The sequence below is a fragment of the Caretta caretta genome, chromosome 11, assembly GCF_965140235.1.
Source record: "Caretta caretta isolate rCarCar2 chromosome 11, rCarCar1.hap1, whole genome shotgun sequence".
Lineage (NCBI taxonomy): Eukaryota > Metazoa > Chordata > Testudines > Cheloniidae > Caretta > Caretta caretta.
The window spans coordinates 69,788,925-69,810,299 of NC_134216.1; the positions used below are offsets into that span (position 1 = coordinate 69,788,925).

Sequence of the window (21,375 nt, forward strand, 5' to 3'; positions counted from 1 at the left end):
AGCCTTCAATGAAATTGGCTGCAAGAGCTTGTTTTCAAGTTCTGATGTGGAGGCCTGAAGCACTGATTCACAACAGCCAGCTAGTGGGAGGTAGAAATGATGCTTAGTTCAAATAAAGTGGAACTGCTCTTCATTCAGCAGCTTTTAAAAAAAGATCTTCTTGTACTTTGCCTTTTGTGGAGGCACAGCAAGACCCTATGCTCTGTCACAATAGACTTACAAGGGAGCAGTATTAATGTTGTCATGTAATCTAAACCCAGATTTAAGGATCCCAATCTTAAAATCCTTTTTTTCTTTTTTGCAAATAAAAATACTGTAACTATGAATGTTGATTTTATCTTCACAAGCAAAGATAAGGCTATTCAGACATGGTATATACTGTACTGCAGATTTATTCATCTTCTGTTTCCAGGAACAGATCTATTTGAAATGAGTTATGTTAAATAAAAGGTGCTTGAAATACATGGGAAATTAAAGTTGTATATAATATTCAGCTCTAACAGGTAATAGCTTTTCTACCTAGATTTTAATGATCTCCAAGACAGCTCTTTGTACAATGGGGAAAATGTCCAAGAGATACTCCTGTGGGAATTCTGCACCACTGAGCATGTGCAGAATTCATGTCCCCCGCAGGCTGCTTTGCATCCCTGCAGAAAAATGACTGAAAGGTAAGCAAAGGGAAGCTGCAAGAGCAGTCATGCACCACTTCCTAGCTGCGCAGGTACATTGTTTCAGGCACCTGGAGCAGTCGGCAGAGAGGTAAATCACTGCAGGGCTGGGGACACCCCAGGCAGTGGCTCCTACCCTGAGCCAAGATCAGATGCTAGTCCCAGCTGGGCTGGAGGCAGGAGACGATGGGACTTCCTCTTCCCCTATAAGGAGTGGCTAGGGCTGTGTCAGACCCATTCCCAGAAATCTCCCCCAGCTGCAGGAAGCTCAGCATCCTTCCCTGCTTCCTGCCCCCATTGCTCCTCAGCTGTGGGGGAGGGATCACTGTACAGGGAGCTAGTCCCCCATCCACCCAAACCCCATGAATCCTGAACTCCCATACCCAGACACCCCCGCCAAGCCTCACCCCGTACTCCCAAAACCCTCCTAGCCCTCCATACACCACCTTCTTGAACCCCCTGCATCTGAAGCCCTCTGCACCCAGACCCCTGCATCAGGACCCCCACCTCTGCAACCAGACCACTCCCATTCAGCTCCCTGCACTCAAGCCCCGACATCCAGACCCCTACGCCACTGACCCCCCAACTAGCTGCACCCAGACCCCCAAGCCCCACTCCCCCAGCACCCAGACCTCCCTGCTGAGACCCCCACACCCAGACCCCTCCACTGAGCCCCAACCACTTTCACCTGGAAGCTCCTGCAGAGTCCCATTGTCCCTGCACCTGGAATCCCTCCAACGAGCCTCTGTGAATCCAGATCCACCCCCCATACCTAGACCCTCCCACTGAGCTGCCTGCACCCCAGACTGTCCCACGCAGAATCCTCTCACCCCACACCTGGATTCCCCCCCATACTGAGTCCCTCCGCACTTGGATCCTGCCTGGTTGAGCCTGCCCACCCACACCTGATGCAGAGGGGCAGGGCCCCGGAGTGTTTCTGGGGTAGGCCCAGGCCTTGTGCGGTGTCAGGGTCAGGTGCAGCCTTGCCACTGACTCCATGTCCTGGGGGGTGGGGAGGCTGCAGCGTGATCTCCCACCTTCATGCAGTCAGTGGCCTGTGATCTGCACTGCCATGCTGGAGCCTCTGCATTTACTTATTGACAAATAAAACGTGCAGAATTTCAACATATTGCACGCAGAATTTTTAGGCGCAGAATGCCCTCAGGAGTAAGGAGGAAAAAAGTTCACTGTTCATGTCTCAATTAAACGCACATTTTGAAAATAGTGAGCTTTGTATTTGTGAAGATTACCACACAGAGCACTGGAGAATGAAGCCATCTCTCCTCTGAGCAGGTACAATGTAAGTAGTGGTAATGCAAGTTTCTCCACGCAGCCCTGAAGGGACGACACCTTTAGGTGGGAGTTAGTTCATTCTCCATGATTGTTATTTAATCCTTTGCCTTGCTGAGTCTGACAAATGTCATAATGCTAAGTGAAACAGTGGGATGTGTCTCATTCCTTGAGTCAGGTATCCACATCAGAGACCACAACACTGCTATCATGATCATTTGCCTTTTTGGGTCTCCTTCTCTACTATTGACCAGATATAGCAAGAGGCGTTAGAAATTGTGGAAAAAAAGTACTATTACACACTGCAACTTCAGACCATTCTCACCACTGGATAGGCACTGGCATACTCCAAGTCAGACTGTCAAGAGCATGAGAGGAAATAAAAACTATCAGAATACAAAAAACCCAAAGATGGCAATCAGGAAGACATAGGCACTGAGTTGTAAAAGTTTAAAATTCCTTGGTTTTGAGCAACGAGAGCACAAATGCTAGCACTGGTTCAGAAGTCAGGAATTTCAGCAACCATCAACCAGATTAACGAGAGAAATAGAGACAAGTCTTTGTATGCTGCATCACTATTGGGCAATAACTCAACAATATTTCACCTTGTGGGATCTTGGATGTGGGAGTTGGCCCATTATGAAATTAGGGAAAACTGAAGAGAATTTGCAGTGGAAGAAGACTGAAACCAGGGTCATATGTCTTAAAAAAACAGAAAATGATATTCTAAGTTTTTCTGCAACAAAAATCACTTAAGAGTAAAGCAAGCCTATGGGGCTTCCAGAATGATACGGTAGGATACTTGGGCAGTTTTCATCGGTCTCAGAACAAATCACAGTAAAACATTCTTAGAGGAGAATAGTCCAGGAGAAAAAACTCTGAGAAAGAAATTGCTGATTTTGGAGGACTGGGAGGTTTCACATGGTAATACCTTTTCTGACATTGCTCCACTGTTTGGAAACTTCCTGTCCAAAAGAGAAAGAACCAACCCTTCAAGAGAAAATTTGTAAATTCTACCCATCTTGTATGGTATTCCATGAGTGACCACACAGATATTTCAAGGAACTTTTACAGGAAGCAAAACAGCTTCTTTTTGTAAGAAATTAAAAAAATCTGTTTAACACCAAATCCAAATATGAAGTTTTCTATAACAAATAAACTTTGAAACAAAAGGTTTTCAAACAAATTCCACCTTTACTTACTGTCAAAGACCACAGTTCAGATTTCTTTGTGAATCTAATCTAGTTTCACACAAACTTAAATAGAGACAAGATATAGTTTCCTTGTTTCTGAAGTATCAGAGGGGTAGCCGTGTTAGTCTGGATCTGTAAAAGCAGCAAAAAGTCCTGTGGCACCTTATCGACTAACAGACGTATTGGAGCATGAGCTTTCGTGGGGGAATACTCACTTCATCGGATATATTCACCCATGAAAGCTTATGCTCCAATACGTCTGTTAGTCTATAAGGTGCCACAGGACGCCTTGTTTCTAAAGAGTTCTTTATGTTAACAAGGCTTAGCAAAAGAAGCAGAGAACCCTGAACTCAGATCCTAGGAGGCCAGGTTTTCATTTCACTTTTATACATACATAAAAAAGCAAAACCAAAGATGTCTGAAAGAAGTTAACAGAAGCATAACTAAATGTCTACACAAACCACTTAAAGCATATTCACAATTTTGTCTTGTCAAGCAATTGTGAGCCAGGTATTAATCCTAAGAATATAATTAGTTGTATTTTGTTTCAGTGTGAATAAAATCATGTGCCTTAAACCAAGGCTATTAAGGGACAGACTTTGGCTCAGACTTATGAGCTAATATATCTACCTCCTGCTTTCCTTGGCCTGAAGTCACAATTGCCCCTGGGTCAGGGCAGGAAATCGCAGGGGTTTCTCATTCTTCAAGTGTTAAAATTTAGGGGTCAAACCTCCCTCAGTGTGTGTGCAAAACTCAAATATTTGGATTTAAGATCATTCATTGAGGAATGCCCCCCCTTTTAACAGTCATACAGGAAATTGGGTGCAATACGTTAGGGATATTATGGCATAAAGTTTCTTCCACAAGACTCCATTAGACAAAGTTTTCTACCAAACAAGGACATTGCTCACAAACTTAACTAGTAAATATTTATGAGCTAGATCTTCAGCTGCTGCTAGTCACTGACTTCAGTGGCTACACCAGTTTGCACCAGATAAAGATCTGGCTCTTAAAACTGAAAGACTGTATGGTTAGTAGCATGGGAATACTGTTGGATATTAGGGACGCTTATTTGCACTCCAGAGAGATTAGAAATCAGACATTTCTTTTGGGTGAGGAAATGCAGCCTGTTTAGTGAAATGCAAATTTTAATTACCAATGGCCATCAGAATAAAGTATATTAAGGTCTAATAGGGACCCTTATTCATGAGGATTTTGGAAATGATATTTCAGTCATTAATTTCCTTGCAGGCCATGAAAATACACTTATAGTCAGGACTGGATAAGCAGTTTAATTGAAAATTGCCCAGAACAAACTAAACTGAAACCTCAAGTGCTCTAGGAATGAAAGCATTTTTCCCTAATCAATTCCATGCACAATTTTATTAAAGTTTAATTCAACTAAAATCTAAAAAAAACCATTTTAATGTTCATATTTCTTAACCTTTTCCTCATCATTGAGGAAAACTCATCCATTATTGCTTTCTTGTTAATGAAATAAAGAATGCAAAGTCATAAAGGTATCAAGCATATTCTAGTTATACTGTTTGGGAAAATTAAATTAATCCCCAATTCCAGGAGGTGGGAATGTTTCAGTAAAACCAATGTCATATCATGACTAGTATATAGATGTCACACAAAAAGGGAATGAGACACTCATAGTACAAGATATACTGTATGTCCATTAAAAGATGGGAATTTAATTAGCAATCACTCATTCAATTTGTTTCCCCAGTGGTAGAATTTTAGGCCTTTTACACATAAATATAAAACTATTTAGAGGAAAATAAGACCATTCCATTCAACAGTTCCTCGGGATATTCCTCCAGAAAGAAAAAAAACATCAACTCTTAGTTGAGTAAATAATTACAGGATCTTCCAAGAGCTGCATGAAACCTCTCTGCAAATGGTAAAAGCTAGGATTAAGGATGTGGATCATTCTTTAAAATATATACTCTTAATTTGCCTGAGTTGAATAATCTATATCAGGGATTCTCAACCCTTTTTTCCCCCTGAGGCTCCCTACAACATGCTATAAAAACTCCACAGCCCCCCTGTACCATAACAATTTTTTTTTCTCCAACATCAAGCGGTAGGAAGCAGGGCAATTGCCTGGAGCCCCACATCACAAAGGGCACCATGAAGCTAAGTTGCTCAGGCTTTGGCTTCAGCCCCAGGTGGTGGGGCTCAGCGCACCAGGCTGCAGTCCTGCGTGACAGGGCTTCAGCTTTCTGCCCTGGGCCCAAGCGAGTCTAAAGCCAGTCATGCTCGGCAGACCCCCTGAAACCTGCTGATGGGCCCCCAGGTCCCTGGTTGAGAACCACTGATCGATAGCAATCTTAAAGAGGTAAACTAATGCTATTGTTAACTGCCTTAAGATTCTGTCTGCATTAGAACAACAGAACTGGCTTAGGCACAAACGATTCTATGTGCCCACTCTTAATTCATGTTCCAAACTGTTGCACTATTGCCCTATGTCAGTACTAGTACTGCTCTAGACCATTTCAGTTGCAATGGCCTCTGAGTACCCACCCCATAAGCTACAGAATTGTAAGAGTTTTCAAAAGACAATCAGTGCACCATGGGACAGTAGCAGGAGAGACTCTCTCAACCATGTGCACTGTCATGAGAGCTAATTTGGTCCACGCTGGAATTAAAATGGTGCACACTGGAATGGTACAGAGTGAAGCAGTTTGATGTACCTACATGTATACTGGTTGGAGCTATTTTGTATGTGACAAAGTGTTTTTCAGATATACTAGGAAGATATTACCTTTCTTAAATGGTAAATTTATCTCATATAGATTGGACCTAAGTGACTGTGAGCTCCTGTGCCCAGTGATCCTTCCTTAGTGCCCAGTCTCATTTCTGGGAGGAGACAGGCTCCAAACATCTCAATAATGCCAGCTTTGAGGAAGAAGTCACCTGGATCCCCAAGCTATTTAAAAAGACCAGCTAAGAACGGTATTAATACTGGTTCACAGGAACACTGAACTGACGTGCTTTCCATCAGCTGATTTACATTTAGTTTCTAAACTGTGACCCCTCACCCCTAACACCCAACGGAGTGAATGCTGCATCATTTCTCAGATTGCTCCATATGGTCACTAATGCTGGAACAGCTTAAAAAGATCCATGCAAGAGGAAATTCTGTAGACCCACATCTTGACTAAATACCTCCCCCAGTGATTAGTGAAGAGAGCATTCAGCAGAAAAAAAATCTCTACGCAATTTTATACTTTACTTATATTCATATTTACAATTTAATGTCTATGAAACTGACACACCTATCCAGTTCTCCTTGGATGAAGGAACTGTTGGCTTCAATGTAGGCCTCAAGTATAAGGCTATAATGTAGAAAACTGGGAGGTTTGGGAGACAAGAAATTATCAGAGCTCTCTCTGGAAAGGGTACAGAGAAACTTTTGCAAGGTGTGGGAGAACAGCAACATCAATAAAAAAAATCATGCACGTAATTGTACAAGTTACTAACCCTCAGGCTTCCACGGCTACCCACTGACATGCGCTCATCTTCATCTGAAGCCTATTGAAGAGAAAGTGTAGGAGACAAGAAACAATTAAAAGAATACAGATAACAAGCAATGAAACAAGTACTGATAGAATCAATTAACAGAAGCCAAAGGGAGGAAAAGATTTTGTGCTAAACTCCTTAAAGGCTTGCCCAGTACACGTTTCCTTTATATTAGGCAACAAACATAAGAGTAAATATAACAGAGCCACGTCAAACATTGGACCATTTTCAGGCAATACAAAGGAAGTTCTAAAGCATTCCCCTACAGGCTGAACAGGTTAGGAGCTTGTACAACTCCTCTTTGTGCCATGTCTGGCTCATGCAAAACAAACAGGTTCATTGTTCACTTGTGCAAAAGAGTTGGATTTTAATTTGCAAAAACTCACCAGAATTCTTTGCAGAGAGGCATGAAGTGTTGCACAAAATTAACAGTAAATACATTTGGTTTTAAAAGAGACACTGCCAGCGTGCTGCAAGTGACGTACGTAAATATGTATGAAGAATGCACAAAAGAAAATACTAACCGAGGCATTTCTTCTGGATCTGCGAGAATAACGCTCACTGTCTTCCTATCAAAGCAGCAGAGAAAATAAGAGTGAAATGTTGAAAGGACAGAAATAGTAAAACAAAGCCTTCAGTTAGAAAAAATGAAACCTCAGTGTTAAGAAGGAAGCTGGATTTAGCAAGGTTTAATCTGATAATGATAGATGATGCACTATGGCAACTGAGGAAAAAAAATGAGAACTTGCTATTTCCCTATACCTGTCCTCCTTCCTTCATCCCAGCCCATTCTTCACTACTATACATTTCTAAAATACAATGGCAAGTTATATGCATTGTTTTCTTTAGCCATGTTGGTCCCAGGATATGAGAGTGACAAGGTAGGTGAGGTAATATCTTTTAGTTGGACCAACTTCTGTTGGTGAAAGATACAAGCATACATGTCGACTTTCTAACGTGCCCGGGGTTGCTCCCCTCCGGCTCTGCCCCAGACCCCACCTCTACTCCACCCCTTCCCAAAGGCCCCACCCGTGCCCTGCCTCGTCCTGCCTCCGCTCCCCATGCCTCCTGCCCACCACAGGAGGGGGAAGTGCTGATCAGCAGGGCCACCGGCCAGTGGGAGGCACTGTGGGGAGGGAAAGAGCTGATAGGGTGGTTGCTTGTGGGTGCTCTGCACCCACCTTTTTTTTTTCTCCCCGTGTGTGTTCCAGCCCTGGAGCACCCATGTAGTCAGTGCCTATGGAGACAACCTTTAGAGCTCCCCAGTGTCCCTAAGAAGAGCTTGAAAGCTTGTCTCATTCAAAGAAGTTTCTGCTTGTCTCTCTTATTAATACCTAGACATTCACAGTGCAAACACACTGATTAAGACAGTTAAATGCACTACCCTAGTGGGTCTGAGAGCCTGTAGCTAAAAGAAAGCTTTCTAGTCTATAGTTCCCTCAGAAAGAAGTCTTCAATTTGAATGGCATTCTCTACCCTGTAAAAATGAGAATGCAATCCACCTTTTAATGTGGATTTGACTGAAAGACATGGCCTTTGCCAACAAGCTAAAAGAATCTATATCCTACTTCCAGTAACTGGGCTGTATTATACATTGCTTTGTATGGGAACTTGGAACACTGACAATGTAGTAGGATGCACTAAATTTCAACAAAATGGTTTTTAACACTATTTAGCAATGGCTAAAAAGTAGAATGAAAAATAAACGTACGTGTTATACAATTATATTTGCCACAGGTGAGTTGTTTAAATTTGTTGGTTTTCAAGCAAGCTTCAATATTCTGTGGTTAGCGTTCTGCCCATTAAAACTAAGCTCTGGATTTGGGAAGCACTAGAGATAGTGAGCTCTTGCTCTCTCTGTGGAGCATGCAAGGTTTTGAAGTGACAAAAGGCTGACTTGTGAGCTCTCAAGGGAGTATCATCAGGTTTGGCAGGTGGGTCTTGCTCACATGCTCAGACTGATCTCCATTTTCAGGGTGATGAAGGAACTTCCTCCACGTCAGAGAGACAGGGACCTTGATTTTGTTTTTGCCTCTGCCTCTCTGCAACGTGGGGTAGGGGTCACCAGCTAGGATCCTCTGGGTATAACTAAGGCTACATCTACATCTAGAAACTTCAAAGTGCTGCTGCAAAGTGTGAGTGTGGTCATGCACGAGCGCTGGGAGAGTCTCCCAGCGCTCCTGGTAATCCACGTCCACGAGGGGAATAGCTCCAAGCACTGGGAGCACAGCTCCCAGAGCTCGGAGCCTGTCCACACTAGTGCTTTAAAGCACTCAAACTTGCTAAGCTCAGGGGATGATTTTTCACACCCCTGAGCCAGCAAGTTAGAGCGCTATAAAATTAAAGTGTAGACAAGCCCACACTAAATCAATTCCCTGCATTTGCCAAGGCCTTGGGCACTGGTGTACCTCAGACCCTTCTATTCTCTGCCTGTGGCACACAATAGTTTAGTCTCCTGAGGGCTGTAATATTTGAATCTAATCCGGATCAGTAGGTTCAACACAGGGGTAATGGGGTGGGGTTTAGTGGCCTGTAATGAGCAGGAGACCAGACTAAGTGATCTGGGGGTCCCTTTTGTCCTCAAACACAATGAGGAACCTCACCTAGTCTGGATGGTACGTCACCCTGACAATGGTGGGAGTGTAATCCAAGAAAGTGTGTGGCTGGGGGGACAGGGGAAATGGATCAGGATTTCAAGAATCAAGCCAAAAATTTCCAGACACTAACTCATGTTACCAGGTCGGGATACCCAAAAAGACCAACCTGGGAACAACAGCCCTGCCTCCAGTCCCTAACTAGTGAATGGCTTTATAAACTAAGGATCAAAGAATAATTTCTTTTTAAAAACTGAAATAAATACATTTGAAACCAAATCTGGTCTGTTTTAGCAATTGTTTTAGTTACCAGAAGAAAAAAACAACTTTTTTCCAGGTCTAAAGCGAATTTTTGTGTGTGCTTTTAAATCAAGAAATCCATTTTTAGCAACTATTTCAATCTTATGTTATGACCATCCTATATATTAGACCCTTCAAACTGACTACAAACAAAAATACAAGTAAGCAATACTCTAGATGCAAAGTTCAAAACAGTCTTCATAAGACTGGAAACTGATTCTTCAAATATAGCAATATACCTGTCCCATGGAATCTCAAAAATTGTAAGCTGTACAAGATTTCAATGGTAAAATTATTTTTAGCTTTGTTGATCAAGGCCTACCATCCACTGCTCGATGTCACCCCACTTTGTATCCAGACCATAATATTTCTATAGACAGAAAAGGGAAAAACAGAATTCAGATGAGACAGATAAGCACTGAACTTTGAGACGTGCATTGCCATGGTTCTGCCGAGCTCCACAGTCAGTCTCTCACACTGAAACACGCATGCTCAAGGATTAGACAAACACGCCAGTGCAAAGCTGAAAATTGCAGAGTGTGACTCAGCTCCTTGATGCCACTGTGAAAAGCAGCGCATGCCTGAAACAAGTTTCCTTGTAAAGAAGAAAAGTGTTTTGCTTTGTTTTTAAATCAGACAATCATAAGCAAAGCTGTGGGCAAAGGAGTGAGAAAGGGTGTAATGAGCCTTGGGTTCCTGACCCAGGTCAGTCAAGACTTGTTACAAGGGGACAGTACATAACACTTCCAGGATGAAAAGTTCCATCAAACCATGGATTTGTACACTTGGAAGGAGGACAAAGTGATTAAAATAGAGTTAATCTCCATGTACTCTTATGAAAATGAACAATTCTTAAAAGATCCTTTTCAAAATGTGAATAGGCTTTTTCACAACTTCCATCATCATGAAAGTGGTACAAAATCATGAATGGCAAGAGGTTACACATTATAAGGAACCTGCAGTACAGTTTAGGATGTGCAGAACCACAAAAGGTGGAGGGTAAGGTCTGGAAAGCCCACACCCACTCAGTACCAAATAACACATATACATTCCAGGAAGAAAGCCTTCAGTTTCTTGGTTCATATTTTCTTTGCATAACAACTCTGGAGTAACCCTACTGATTTTGTGATTGGATTAGACAAGAAGTGCTTCAGAGTTCAGTAAACTAACATTTCAGGTTTTTTCTTCCCATATAAACACTATTAAAAACTCTATTTTGGGGGGTTACTGAAAGTCTACTTAACACAAAATAGTATGACAAACTTTGTGAAAGTTATGACAATTAAAAAATTACTGCTATAAAGAAGAATCACTGGAAACAAGGAGTAATTAATTCGTATTTCGGAGGAAGATGTACATCAGAACAATTTATTTGACTAATATTCTCCTCAAAAGGATTCATATTATTGTAAATAAGCCCACATCTAATCTTTGCCTGTACCTGCATTGTTGGTAGTGCCTTTGAGAGGGAGACAGGGAATTGTTTTTAAGAGCATGGCTTCCTATTTTGTTTAGATCCCATAACTTTTAAGTTAAACATTCAAGAACTGGAAGTCTTTATGGTATAACTCAGTGTTTAGCATCAACTCAATTGCAACAGTTTCATTCACCTTACTTCCTAAAGCAATCTGCATATGAGAAAACTTGGGAAAGAGACATTTGTTGGCTTTCCTTGTCTAATTCTGTCAGATTACAAACATCTCGCCTAATTGGGCCTTCAAACCAAAGGGGGTGATCTGGCGAGCTCCCTGGAAGGAGAAAAGCAGTGCTTTACAAAGGAGATCATAAACATGACTACTCAGTTTGAATCATAGAATCATAGAATATCAGGGTTGGAAGGGACCCCAGAAGGTCATCTAGTCCAACCCCCTGCTCAAAGCAGGACCAATTCCCAGTTAAATCATCCCAGCCAGGGCTTTGTCAAGCCTGACCTTAAAAACCTTACTGTTTTGGAGAATCCGAGCAGACAAAAACCACATGATTAACTTGATAGATACCACTGGCTTGGAGGAACAATTGAGAATAGGTGGATGGATGCTTACTGCAGTCTTATACAAGTATGAAAAATATTAGAATATAAGCTTCCAAAAGCAGTCACTGTCATTTAAATAAAACATTTTTAAAATAATTAAAAATAAGAGCATTTATTTAGTGCTTTATATGTTTAAAGCACTATGCAATAGTGTTTCTACAACAAAGAAAAAGACTCTTATTCAGCAAGGTAATTTACTTGCATGTTTAAAATTCAGCAAGTAAGTTATTGCTTCTCTTTTCCACAAAGCATTTAAGCATGGGCTCAGAAACCTCTTGCAATGTTCAGACACTGCTTAGCCATAAAGAAATAAGAATCCAAAGTGTACTTCAAGGTAGGGCTTAATTCATTTCATTTGTACTATTTCTTGTTCTTTCTTCAGCAACTGACCATAGTTCCATGCTTTAAGCATCTCATCACAAGTGCTGAGGTAGAACTGGAATATGACAACCTACCCCAAAATTAAATATAATGGAAGGTCCCAATCCTGTAAATAAATGCACTGATTTAGAAAACTGCAGAGTCCTGTTTGGTAAAACTTACAAATTTTGCTTTGTAATAGTCAGGACAGGTAAACTGATTAAAATACACATTTCCTCCAAAACAATTTGCTTGCAATTTTGTCTGGTAACCAGATTGATTTAAATTATGTAATTCAAACCTAAAAATTCCATGAAAATAAAATACAAGCCATTGTGTTTACATAGGAAGCGTCTATAAATAAAATTAACAATATGCTCAATGTTTTGTGAACCATGCTTTCTGCACACTTCTGAATTCAGTCTTGTGAACAAGGCCAAGGAGATATCCATAGAAGATTTCAATGTTTCTCAAATTTACTTCCTGGCAGTTTACAGTTCTCCTTTGTGCCTTCCCTTCCTCCACCCACCTAAAGCTACAAGGTTTAATACCACTGATGAAAGAAAGGCTATTGAGTGCCTTAGAGGTTCTAGTCTTTAATTTATAAAATGCTCTGACATAAACAGGATCACCTCATATTGACTGAAAATATTTAGTAGTCTTTTAAATATGTAAAAGTATTAGACATTTGCCAAACCAACTACATCAAGTCTCTTTCTTCAAGTATTCAAAGTTGACTATTATCTAGTTTCCCTGCAGATTTCTCTTACAAATGGTAAGTAATTCTAGGACACTTTCAGGAAGAAAAATTATGTTTACTCATTCATTTGATCTTTTTAGTTAGTATGCTATTGCAAGCTTCAAGTGCTGTTCTAGTCAGAAAAGTGACATTAAATAGCATTGCAAGGTTCCAGTTTTAACATCTGCCAGTGATTCCAGATCAAATTTACTCCGTTTATAAGAGTTAGGAAAAACTAACTGGCACATTTTTAAACACTAAAGATGGGATTTGAAAGTTAAACCAGGTAGTTCCTGGTTCATGTAGTAATGATTCTGAAGGTCAAATTTTATCTTGTCCTAGCTGCACAATCAGAATGCCTCTAATAGGGATGTACATATGTAGTGTAACTAAGTGTTAATATTATCCCATAATTGGGACTTACTTAACAAATCTGTTGACATGCAGGCAGAAACCAAATTCAACTTGCTCTCCCAAAACAGAGTTGGTTCGGCAAGGATAATGGAGATTAAAATTTATTTTTTGTCACTGAAGTAATCAAGCTATTACTCTGAACAGATAGCAGATCATTTCAATAAAAAAGTGTCTGTTTTACATACTCACTTTTCAGAGTATAACAGCACTTTCAAAACTCTACACTATATGGTCAGCCAGTGAAACATGCAACAAAGGATAGGTCAAAAGCACACCAGAGAGTGACAGGTCAAAGCAAACCAGAGTTTGATTTTCAGAAGACACTTATGGTTCAATGAAAGGTAAGAGGCTCAGAAGGATCATTTATTAAATAAGGTGGATGACAGCAGGTTTATATAGTCTTGGATTTCCTTCTTCTCCCAGATACTATGATAACAAAGTATTTTTTTAAAACAATTTTTCCGTTAAGGTGCTACATGGTTCATGCACAGCAAGTATTGTACAGCTTGAGATTTTGACATAACATGAAGACTTGCTGATGATCCGTTACTACCATTATAAACATTAAAAATTGTAATTTTTGCATTCATTCCACAAACTGCTGTACAGTTTATGACACATGAAGCCACCACACAGTTTCACATTATGCCTGATTTGCCAGATTAATCTTTCGCTGACTACACTGAACATTTACATGAAAACCAGTGGGAGGGAATAATCTGAAATTATGAGATGAGCTAGAAAGATACTGCAGTTACAAAGAGCGTGTTTGACAGGGGAGAGGGTTGTTTTAAAATGTTTGACTAAGCACATTTTCTTAACTACCAGCAGAACTCTCAGAGCTGGGGTGAAGGAGGGACAGTTAGGGTATGGAGACCACCTAATAGTTAGGGATAGTTACACACAAAAAAAAACCTGCTGTGTACCATGCGTTCTTGAAGGGTTTTATTTCTGAAATGGTATCAAGGCCCCTGATGTGACAAAGAAATGCATGCAAATCATAATGCAAGAGATCAGACAAACCCTACCTTTTGGACCTGATAGATCTACAGGAAAAAGGGGAAGAGGAAAGAAATTGGGAAAGAAAAAATGCTTGTATGAATAAATTAATAAATAGCCATACAATTTTAGAACCTATTGTAAAAGGAAAAGGTTGTTTATACAGTACATACAGTAAAGTGTAAATACAGAAATAAGCCATAATTGAAATCCAGGAAACCTTTGTAAAATTAAACTTCCCTGCTTTCTCTCTCCAACTCCCCCCCCCATATTGAGCTTAGTCAAATTATGCTATTCCTGATTTTAGACCCACTTGATACTATACTACAGAAACAGATGTAGCTGCATGTTAACATGTAAAAACATTTCTCAAGCTTTACATTGAGTCTGTGGCATCGAGGCAGGTTTGCAGTCTTTCTGAACAGTGATTGTAGAACAAACGTCCAAAAAACTAGCATTGTTCCTGGACTGATGGGAAATGGCATAATGAGCAGCAAAAGCGTGTACCCTAATGACCATAATTCTGTTTTGCAAATGTCTCCAATAAGTACTTGTGCTAGGAACGCTGCTGAAGCCACTTGCACTGTGGTCGAATGAGCTGATACTGTAGGGGTAGTGTGACATTAGCTAACTAGCAGCACAAACAAATGCAAGAGAAAATCCAGAAGGAAGTCCAGCGTGGAAACCAGTTTGCTTTTCACGCTGTCATAGAATCATAGAATATCAGGGTTGGAAGGGACCCCTGAAGGTCATCCAGTCCAACCCCCTGCTCGAAGCAGGACCAATTCCGAGTTAAATCATCCCAGCCAGGGCTTTGTCAAGGCTGAAACAACAAATAACTGTCCACAACAAATAACTGTGTAAAGCGTCTGGTGCAGTCCAAGTAGAAGGCCAAAGCTCTTCTCACATCCAATGAATGAAACTTCTGCTCATCTGTATGCACATGAGGCTTCTGGAAAAATGTTGGCAAATAAATTGCCTGATGAATGTGGAAATTGAAAACTACTTTTGTCAAGAATTTTGGGCGATGGTGGAGGTAAACCTTATTCTTATGAAAAACCATGTAAAGAGGTTCTGAAACCAAGGCTCCCAATTTACCCACTCTCTTGGCTGAGGTTATTGCACCAAAAACACCATTTTCATAGAGAAGTGGAGTAGGGGGCAAGTCATAAGAAGTTCAAAGGAAGGCCCCATTAATTTTGTTAGCATGAGATTGAGATCCCATGGGGTTCTTGCACTGGAAGAAATAACCTATCCAACCATTTTTGAAATCAGAGCGTAAATCTTTTTTTCAGCTCCGTAACTACTCACTGCAGAGTGGAACGTTACAATCACAAATGTACTTTAATGAGAACTGTCAAGGCATTACTGTTGCAGGTGCCAAAATGTGCTTAATGGAAGCCTGCCCTGGAGAGAGACTTCTCTGCTGAGACCTGATAAAACAGCATTTCCATTTGGCCAGGTAAGTATGCCTTGTTCAAGGTTTTCTGCTGTTCAGAAGCACTTCCTGAACGTTTTTCAAGTACATCATTTCTAGTGGGGCTAGCCATGAAGCATCCACACCGTCAAGCTGATGGCCTGCAGATGGGAATGGAGCAGACGGTCATGGTCCTGAGAAATCATGTCTGAATCTAATGGGAGCAGTAGAAGAGACCTCACTAACAATGCTAACAGGGTTCAGAACCAGTGTTGTTGAGGCCACACTGGTGCTATTGGTATGAGGCAAGCATGATCTTGCTTGGCCTTGAATATGACTCTGGGTAGTAATGTTATCAGAGTAAAGGCATACGCAGGGTTCATGAGAGCAGGACAGTGTCTGTCAAAGACCCAAGGCTGTGACCCCTCTGGGAGTAGAACAGATGGCATTTTCTGTTGACCTTTGTTGTGAACAGGCGCACCTGCAGAGTTTCCCACAGCTAGAAGGTAGACCTGCTCATGTCTGGATGTAGTGACCATTCATAGGGAGGAAAGAAGGACCCGCTCAAGGACCTGCCAATGTGTTCTGCTCTCCTGGGAGGTAAGCAGGTTTGAGGTAAATGGAGTTGGGTATGCAGAGTTCCAAAGCAGAATTGCCTTCTGGCACTGTTGGGAGGAATACGCCCCTCCCTGTCTGTTTATATAAAACATTTTCTATATTGGCTGTTAACACTAACAGATTTTTTCCTGGAATACATGCACAGAAGGCTAAGCAGGCCAGACAAATAGCATGTAGTTCCCTGATGTTTATGAGTACTCAGATCATGCAACGACCACGACCCTTGAGTTTGCAGGATTTCAGTTTGTGGCCTCCAAGCCAGGGATGATGTCTCCATGACCAAAATGAGTGTTGGTTACAGAGAAACGAAGGGAACTCCTGCACAAATGTTCGAGGTCCACCAATCTAGACAGGACAAAATTACCTTTGAAATGCAAATGACTGTCTAGACAATGACGAAAGGAAGCATACACTGACGCTAACCATCCTTGAAACCTTCTGATATGTAGTCTGGCTTGTTGCACCATAGAAGTATATGCTGCCATGTGCCACAGACGTCTGAGGCAAACGTGCACTGTGTTCCATTTGCCTCAAACCTGAGGAAGTTGCACTGGTCTATATGGATCGCTATATGGAACATCCTTTAAGTTGAGGACAGAATACCAGTCGCCCTGTTCCAGGGAAGGAATGATGGAAACTAGGGTAACTATGCAGAACATTTTTTTCAGGTACTTGTTTAACTCTCTTAGATCTCAAATAGTTGTCAGACCATATTTTGCTTTGCGAATAAAGAAATAGCAGGAATAAAAACCTTTCCTCTTGAAGAATACAACAACTTTCTCTATTGCTCCTGCTATAAGGGGATTCTGGACTGCCCGCTGAAGAATGGTCGTGTGAGAATGGCCCCTAAAGAGGGAGGGGAAGAGGACATAGAAGTAAATTGAAAGGAATATCCCAGCTCCATCATGCTTAGGACCCACTGATCCAATGCGATGGGAGTCCAAGCACGGAGGAAGCAGGATAAATGACTGACAAAAGGAACAGGTAGGAATATATTTACCTGTACACTGCTCTCTAAAAAGGCCATCAAAATGCATGTTCTGCTGGTCAAGAGGAATCTGATGTTGCAGATAAAGGGGGCAGTGGTCACCGCCTGTAATTCCTGTCCCCTTTTCTCAGGGGATATTGAGGCAGAGATATAAAGCTCTGATATCTGTAAGCCTACTGTGGCTGGAATTGCTTCCTCTTCGTTGCCAGTGTTTACATTCCAAGGGACTTCATTGTTGCCCTGGAATCTTGTTAGCTATGCAGTCTATCATCTGTCTTTTCTAAAAAGAGGGATGGACCCTCAAATGGTAAAACCTGGATGGTCTGATGTACTTCAGGAAAGAGACCAGAAGACTGCAGCCACAAACACCACCTCACAGAAATAGCGGATGCCATGGAATGAGCTGCTGAGTCTGCTGCATCCAAACTGCACTGAAGAGCAATCCTTGTCACCACCTTACTCTCTAGCACGAGAGTGAACTCCTGCCTGGAGTACTCTGGTAGCCTGTCTTTAAAATGTATGATCTCTTCCCACAGGGCAAAGTCATAGCAACTCAGGAAAACTCGCTGGTTAGAAAATTGTAGCTGTAGACCTCCTGTCAAATAAAAGTTTACAACCAACCAGGTCCAGCCTCTTTGATTCCTTACTATTCGTCACCGACATTTGGTAACCTGCCTCTCCTGCTCACTAGCTGCTGCCACAACCAAAGAGCCTGGGGGTGGGTGAGAGTAAATATGGTCAAAGCCCTTAAGAGGGACATAGTATCTCATCTCTGCCCATTGTGCCATAGGCAGGACAGAAGGCGGGGTCTGCCAAAGCATTTTAACTGGCTTCAGAATTGCTTCATTAACCGTAAGTGCCACTCTGGAGGTTCCCACAGAAGCTAAAACGTCCACTAGCCTGTGAGATTTCTCACAAACCTCTTCCACTTGAGCATCTAAAACCAAGAGCACCCTTTTAAGCAGTTTTTGGTGAGCTCTGTAATCCTCTGGTGGAAAGTCGCTCACTATCTTTACTGCCTCATCTCATGATGAGACAGAGGACGCACCAGGACACTGAGGCAATAGAGAAAGTTGTTGTATTCTTCAAGAGGAAAGGTTTTTATTCTCTTTCCAATAGAGACTGCTTTGTAAATTAAGATTAATCCTCCCGCGTCCAATTTAGCCTTAAAACAGAGAGTAGGTTTATCACAATTTAGAACCTTTTGGGTGCTCTGCAGTAAGCCCAAACATTAATTTATATAGTAAGAAAATGACTTCTTCCTGGGAAAGATTAAACAAAAGGAATAAATGTCGACCATAATGAGTAGCATAATCAATAACTATCCATTACTTTTACTTTTAAGCAAAGAGGGATATCCAATTGCAGCTATATAATCAAAGATTTTTCTTCTTCTATCAATAGATCTGTAAGCAGTCAGGACTCTAGTATTTACAATATTTCAATACAGAAAAAAAATCTACTTTATTATTTCCCACAGTGCTAATAGTGGCTTAGTTACTGCAACACCTAAAATAAATGTACCATTTAACATGAACGGTACATGTTTGCTACTACACAAAAATGATCAAATTAATAAATCCTGGGGCAGAAAAAGGTAAGCACTATTGTCAAGATGGAAGGTCTATGAGTGATGCAGTATTAATGCACATATAACCTTCATGTCTTCCCCTTTCAATCCTTCCGTGAATCACAGTACCTGTTTTTAGCTGCTGTGCAGTCTCAAAACTGGATACAGGCCAATCTTCATACAGGAACAACAATTTCTCTCCCATAGATAAGTGGAAAACAAATTCCAGCCAAAACTTCCCTGCCCTCCAGGACAAGCCAGCAGGAGTTTTGTTTCCTTGTCGGTCTCTCACTGCCATCTAAGGCTGGGAAGGTATCACACAGAATCCTAGTTACCCGGTGTCAGATCTGGGTCAGCAGGTCACATGACCTACAGACATTAAATCCAAGCAAGGAAAGAAAGTGTCCTAATTCTCACTCAGTAGGGGATTAATGGAAATGAATTACAATTGCAAGTCTTTCACCTTTATTAACTTAATTTATTTACAAAAATACATCTTGAAGGAACAGTTAGGAAAGGACACTATAGAAACGTTTATATCAGTATTTTGTTGTAGCTAGTAACTATATTTTCCTCCTCCTTTGGCTTTGTCTGTGCAAGTGAGAAAAGAAAGTCCTGCAGCCAAAGATAGCAATGACGGTATTTTTTGTAACACTACCCCCTCACTTGGACTGTAATGGCAGCAGTAGAGTTAGTCATAGGCAAGCGGATTGTTGATGTGTACAGCTCTCTGCTATGTCAGACGACACGTAGGGATTTTCTGCTGAGGGTTAGAAAGAGTGGGATGAGATTACCATTTTCTTTTCATTTCAGACAATACTATCAATTTAAACAGTGGTATCTAGGTGTATGCCCTAGAAAAAAAGCAACACATTTACAGTCTTGTCAGCGGAGAAACCAGACTGTGCCTCTAAGTAAAACACATCTCAGCATTCTACAGTAACTATTCACAAAACTGCACAGTTTACATTATGTTAATGTCTTGTATCATTGCTGCAGAATATTGTATTTCTTAAATAAGAGACAAGAATTTAATTTATTCTACAGGCTCAGAAAAATTTTAGAAAAAGATTCTGCTCTCAGTTACATCCTGCTAATCGCTCTGATTTAGGCACTTCCCTGTTCAGAAAAACTGAGCTGTATATTCAGGAATTCCTTCTGCTTTACAGAAATTGTTATTGTTGTACTGATTAAAAACAGGAGCCTGAACATATGCAGTCATTTCTCCCAGTAAGGAACATAAGAATACAGTGCCTGAGCCTTGGTCTACACTACCAACTTATATGAGTATAACTACCTTGCTCTAGAGGTATAGACAGTGCTATGTCGACTGGAGGGCTTCTCCCATTGACATACCTACCGCCTCTCAGGGAGGTGCAGTATCTACACCGACAGGAGAAGCTTTCCTGTTGGTGTAGGTAGTGTCTTCACTGAGCACTACAGCCACACAGCTGCAGCACTATAAGTGTAGACAAGCCCTTAGGGTCTACCACTGCTTCAGCTCCTGCTGAGTAAAGCAGTTTAGAAAGGGTTTAGGAAGGGTGAAGAACAATGGTTGCCTGTTATGAATACTTAATATAACCAATTATGTTGGCATCTGCCACAGATGAGGGCTCTTTATCTACCTCCCATGGCCCCAGGGATGAAATTATATTGGTCCCTCGACTAAGAACTGGGGATCCTTCACCTCTCCTCTGAACCAAAAAGAAACAACTAAATGTGGGAAATATTACAAAAAGCAAAAGAAATTCATATAAATCTATTACTCCCCACAAGACTGTTACTGCCCAATGCCTAACCCCTCCAACTTCAAAAGCCTTATATAGCCCATGCTGCTGAAGGACAATAATTTTTTCTTCTGTTTCTGGGGCAATAATTCTGCCTCGGCTGAGAAGAGTGGCCACAAATAAATTCATTACTTCATCAAGATTAGGTGGCTGGATCAAAATGCAAGTTGAAGTCAAAATGAATCATGAAACACTGATGCAATGAAGTGTTGTAGCGGTGACTTCTTTGATAAGAGCAGCTTTACACTCAGTCCTTTCCAAAGGTGTCTCCTTTGAACCATAAACCTACAGCAGAGAACTATGGGCATAGTTTGGGTGGAAGTAGGGTGGGTTCTGCTCCCCCATCAAATGGCAAGCCTCGGGCAGCCACGGAATTAGGCCCCCACTATCATGGGCAGCCCCATCAGCCCGACTGGTATTTCCCCCAAATACAGAAGTCAAACTATGCTTATGCAGAGAACTAGTATGCTGCAATAGAAAGAAACCACTTCCAGGACATGTTTTAATGTACATAATCAAAATTTGTTTTACCCTTAATTAAGAACAGAAAGAAGATTTTACTGTGTAGGAATAGGAATTTGAAAAGTATGTTTACACTGTAGAACATGATAGGTTGGAACTTCACAGGATTATACTGCTCTCCTTTTCTAAGTGACAAAGATTTACAAGAGTGTTATGTTTCTACATTAAACAATCTTGTGAGTATAACCTCTAGATCCTTATTTTATTTTTGCCCTCTTCATCACTCACAGGTTTGCCACATACCCCTCACAAAGGCTAGCACCTGCGTTACTTGGACCATTCACTCCAGGATAGGTCCATTTTTTCCTAAACAATAACTCAATATCAGAAGGTTGTTTTTTCTTTTAAAAAAT

General features: G+C 41.2%; 1 protein-coding gene across 39 annotated transcripts in view; it reads right to left on the minus strand.

The window, feature by feature from the left end:
* Positions 1-21,375, minus strand: part of LRRFIP1 (LRR binding FLII interacting protein 1) — a 186,653-nt gene that overhangs the window by 65,284 nt on the left and 99,994 nt on the right. For 13 of the 39 annotated variants that reach the window (XM_075118148.1, XM_075118151.1, XM_075118147.1 and 10 more), the window contains 5 exons: positions 14,150-14,167; positions 9,899-9,946; positions 7,207-7,251; positions 6,644-6,694; positions 2,284-2,316 (listed from right to left, as the gene is read on the minus strand). The exons of 4 other annotated variants lie outside the window; for them this stretch is intronic. In XM_075118148.1, the coding sequence (XP_074974249.1) occupies positions 2,284-2,316; positions 6,644-6,694; positions 7,207-7,251; positions 9,899-9,946; positions 14,150-14,167 (195 nt within the window). The remainder of the gene's footprint in view (positions 1-2,283; positions 2,317-6,643; positions 6,695-7,206; positions 7,252-9,898; positions 9,947-14,149; positions 14,168-21,375) is intronic. 22 more of the 39 variants (XM_075118149.1, XM_075118138.1, XM_075118136.1 and 19 more) reach the window with 7 other exon arrangements.